The following is a 3,404-nucleotide window of genomic DNA, read 5'->3' on the forward strand; positions in this document are numbered from 1 at the left end:
CGACCCTCTGCGTCGCATTCGGTTTCCTCCTGCTGCTGGAAAAACCTAAGCCCGCTATCCGCATGCGAACCGCGTTTTCACTTGAGCCGACCCAGTTTTCGCGAGCCGCGTCTCGCGCCGCCAGAATAAAGAGCCAAGGATACACAGTGGCAGGGCCAAGGCGCGCGTGCGCGCGCGAATTAGATGATTAATCGGCGGCCGGGAAGAAATTGTGCCTAACGCGTAACGGTATATGTTAATTCGCCGATTCATCGTTTCTCTTTTTCGATGGCACGATTACGTTGGCCGCGGCGCGCGCAAAGGCAGCCGCGGCGGACACTTGTTCGATCCTCCATTGAGAAGTGGAACGTACATTGTCGCGTTGATTTAATAGCCGAGGCAAACGTCGCGAGCGACTCGCAGATTCAGTCAGCCAGCGGCATAACTGTAAGTGCACCGAATCGCCGAGTAACGAGCGCTTTCGTCCGCGATCGGCGCCGGACGCGCCGAAGACGTCGCCGTTTAAGGGTCCTCCGCCGCTCCGACCTCCAGCTGTCCTCTCGCTGACGCGAGCGAGCGTTTCTTCCCCAGCCGCCGCGCCGTCTCAGCAGCGGATCGGAATAATCGAGGCACCGGTCGAGCGCGTGGAGGATGCTAAGAGTCAACCGGTCGCCCGGCGACTCGAACGAGGCGGATTTTACGCTGTCGTAAATGCGACGACGCGATCACGCTCGCGATCGTGCCAATAACACACTTCATATCGCGCGCTTCCGGTTATCAAATATAAATCGGCGCTTAGGTGAACGAGGCGGCTTTCTACAACCCCCCTTTCTACCGGTCGCCCTCGCGCGAGGCTGCGGAATGCGGCCAACTGCAACGGGGGGTGCGGCTGGTCGTTAGCCGTCGCACCCCTTTCGTTTTCAGTCCCATTCGAAGTCAGCATCGACTTCTTCGAGAGATCGCGAGCCGAGTGGGTCGGCGGTCGGCGGACGCGGCGAACCGCGTCGACCGCCGCCGCGCCGCGCCGGCGCGTAGGCGGTGCGAGAGGCGCCCGCGCGTAAAAGGAACAACGGCACGCCACGGAGCGGACAGCGGACCGAAATGCGGTTAGACCGGTCGAATTAAAACGTCCGGACAATGAGGAGAGCGCGAGGCGGAGAGCACGGAGCGAGTAACAGCCGCGACTACCACGAAGACATGGAAGAAGGCCCGGTCGCGTGCGAGAGCGGCAAAACCGCGCGCGCGCGCGCGCGATGGTGACGACGACGACGGTGACAACGGCGGTGGCGGCGGCGGCGGCGGCGGCGGCGGCGACGACGACGACGACGACGACGACGACGACGACGGAATTACTCGAACGCGCGTCGACAGTTTGGTGGGAGGAGGCAAGACCGAGGGGAGAGCCGCGAGAGATCTTGAAGCGTTCCGGAGGAATTCTCTGCTCTCTACTCGCGGCCTCCCCGGGTGCTTGTCTAGTAAGTGCAAACTCCAACTACTCTCAAATCATGCTCGGCTATGAAAATGGTGGTGCACACCGCCGAGTCGGCCGAGTGGGGGGAATATCGCCCGGTACGGAGGTATACCTGACCAGATATATAGAGCTAGGGCAGGGCTTCCGTTACGTACAGTCTACTTAGAGTGTTCTCAGGTATACACACGCATCTCTCGCGTACGCACGCTGGCGAACGCACGCGGCGTGTATCGGAATCTCTAATCGGTCGCGGCACGCGCGGCGGCTTTGGCGCGTCGCGAGCCTCGCGACGGCCAACGCGACGCTCCCGGGGCGTTCTCGTCTCTCGGAATCTCTCGCGTATCGGTATCGAAGCTCGAGAACTTTGGAGGTTGCACAGTGCTCGGTATCTCGGGATCTGACGACCTCGCCGAGTTGCCGACTCGAGTGAAGAGAGTTCAGCAGGTTGAGCGCGCGTCCATTTGGATCGGATAGACGACGACGTCGCGTCGGAAGTGATCATCGCGGCCGATCCGACGATCTCGTGGAAAAGAACGCTGCAAACTGTAGTCCCCCGACGCGTCATCAAGTCGCGTCACGTCGCGTGTCTCGTGTTTCAGTTTCGACGAGTGTCCTTTTTTGTCTTGGTTGTTTCCTTGCGTAAAGGAATTTGTCGATCGCGACGATTGCGACCCGTACTTTTCGATTCTCGAGAGACCGAACGCACAGATCGATCTTTCGTTGCTCCAAGTCTCACGAATGATCTCTCTTTCTTCCAGGCTTCTTCCCACCTCCGCAAGCGCAAAAATGAGGCAGTTCGCGCGCCGTTACGTGTGTTTGGCCCTGCTACTGACGACGGTAGCCGCGAGGTCCGCCGAGACCAACCCCGCGTCCAATTCCATCGACGAGCAGCAGCAGCAGCAGCAGCAGCAGCAGCAGCAGCAACAGCAACGGCAACAGCAGCAACAACAGACCGCGAGGTCGAATAGCAACGGTGTGTTTGGCGACCTGCGCTACGTCTACCAGGTGTACAAGGAGTGCTCCGGCGCGGAACTGAGTCCTTGCCTGAAGCTGAAGCTCGTGTCGGCCATGGACAGGGTCGCTCGAAGCGCACAGCTGAATCTGGCCGAAGGCATCACTCTAGTGAAGGACGAGTCGGCCACCAACGAGTCTGAGCCGGAGAAGTCCCTGCAGGAGATCGAAGCCGAGCTGCCGCGCGCGCTCGAGGACAAGGAAGACGCTCTCAACGGCATGATCTTCGACAGGATCGTCAAGTTCTTCCAGAGCCACACTCTGAAGCTCAAACTGCCGAACGTCGACGAGCTTCAACGCAGTCTCACGGAAGAAGGTAAGAGAGAAGGAGAAAGAGAGACACGAAGGTCGAAGGAAAAGACATAGACATGTCGCTCGCCATAACTGATGAGATAATTCCGATTAACATTATAAATAGGATAAAAAGTAATTAAACACCGACATAAATCGTACGAAACAACCAGTTAGTATTAGCGATAAACGATCGTCGATAACCACCGTCGGTAATATTCATCCTCCGCGGGATGTCTCTCCGGTCGGACGAGTCGCTGTTAAAATCGCGCTATCCTTTTCAGGTCGCAAGAAGAAGAACAAGATGGGCGGGCTCCTCGCTATTCCGCTGTTAATTGGCGGCACATTAGTACCGCTGGCGCTCGGCGCTCTCGCCTTGTTGGCCGGCAAGGCGCTGATAGTGAGCAAGCTCGCGCTGGTACTCGCCTCCATTATCGGGCTGAAGAAGCTCGTGTCGGGCGGCCACGACCACGGCCACGAGGTCGTCCAGGTCGGTGGTGGACACGGCTCGAGCGGATGGGCGAGATCGGGACACGAGATGGCGTACGCCGCGTACAAACCACCGTCAACCTAGGAAAACGAAAATTTGCGGACGTCATCGTGGCATCAACGCTCGGTCTCACCGCTCTTCCCTTTCGCGGAGAGCTCTCTT

General features: G+C 58.9%; 1 protein-coding gene across 4 annotated transcripts in view; it reads left to right on the forward strand.

Moving 5' to 3' along the window:
- Positions 1–1,328: 1,328 nt before the first annotated feature.
- LOC112590197 (natural resistance-associated macrophage protein 2 homolog) overlaps positions 1,329–3,404 on the forward strand; it is a 2,472-nt gene continuing 396 nt past the window's right edge. Inside the window, exons 1-3 of one of the 4 annotated variants that reach the window (XM_025306041.1) lie at positions 1,329–1,454; positions 2,209–2,777; positions 3,037–3,404. The exon at positions 3,037–3,404 is cut by the window's right edge and continues 396 nt beyond it. In XM_025306041.1, coding sequence (XP_025161826.1) covers positions 2,237–2,777; positions 3,037–3,326 — 831 coding nt within the window. In that variant the 5' untranslated portion in view covers positions 1,329–1,454; positions 2,209–2,236 and the 3' untranslated portion in view covers positions 3,327–3,404. Of the gene's footprint in view, positions 1,455–1,585; positions 1,628–1,734; positions 1,895–1,952; positions 2,778–3,036 lie in introns of those variants that run through there. The other 3 variants (XM_025306040.1, XM_025306042.1, XM_025306039.1) reach the window with 3 other exon arrangements.

Source organism: Harpegnathos saltator, unplaced genomic scaffold (genome assembly GCF_003227715.2).
Source record: "Harpegnathos saltator strain DR-91 unplaced genomic scaffold, Hsal_v8.6 scaffold75, whole genome shotgun sequence".
In the NCBI taxonomy this organism is placed as follows: Eukaryota; Metazoa; Arthropoda; class Insecta; order Hymenoptera; family Formicidae; genus Harpegnathos; species Harpegnathos saltator.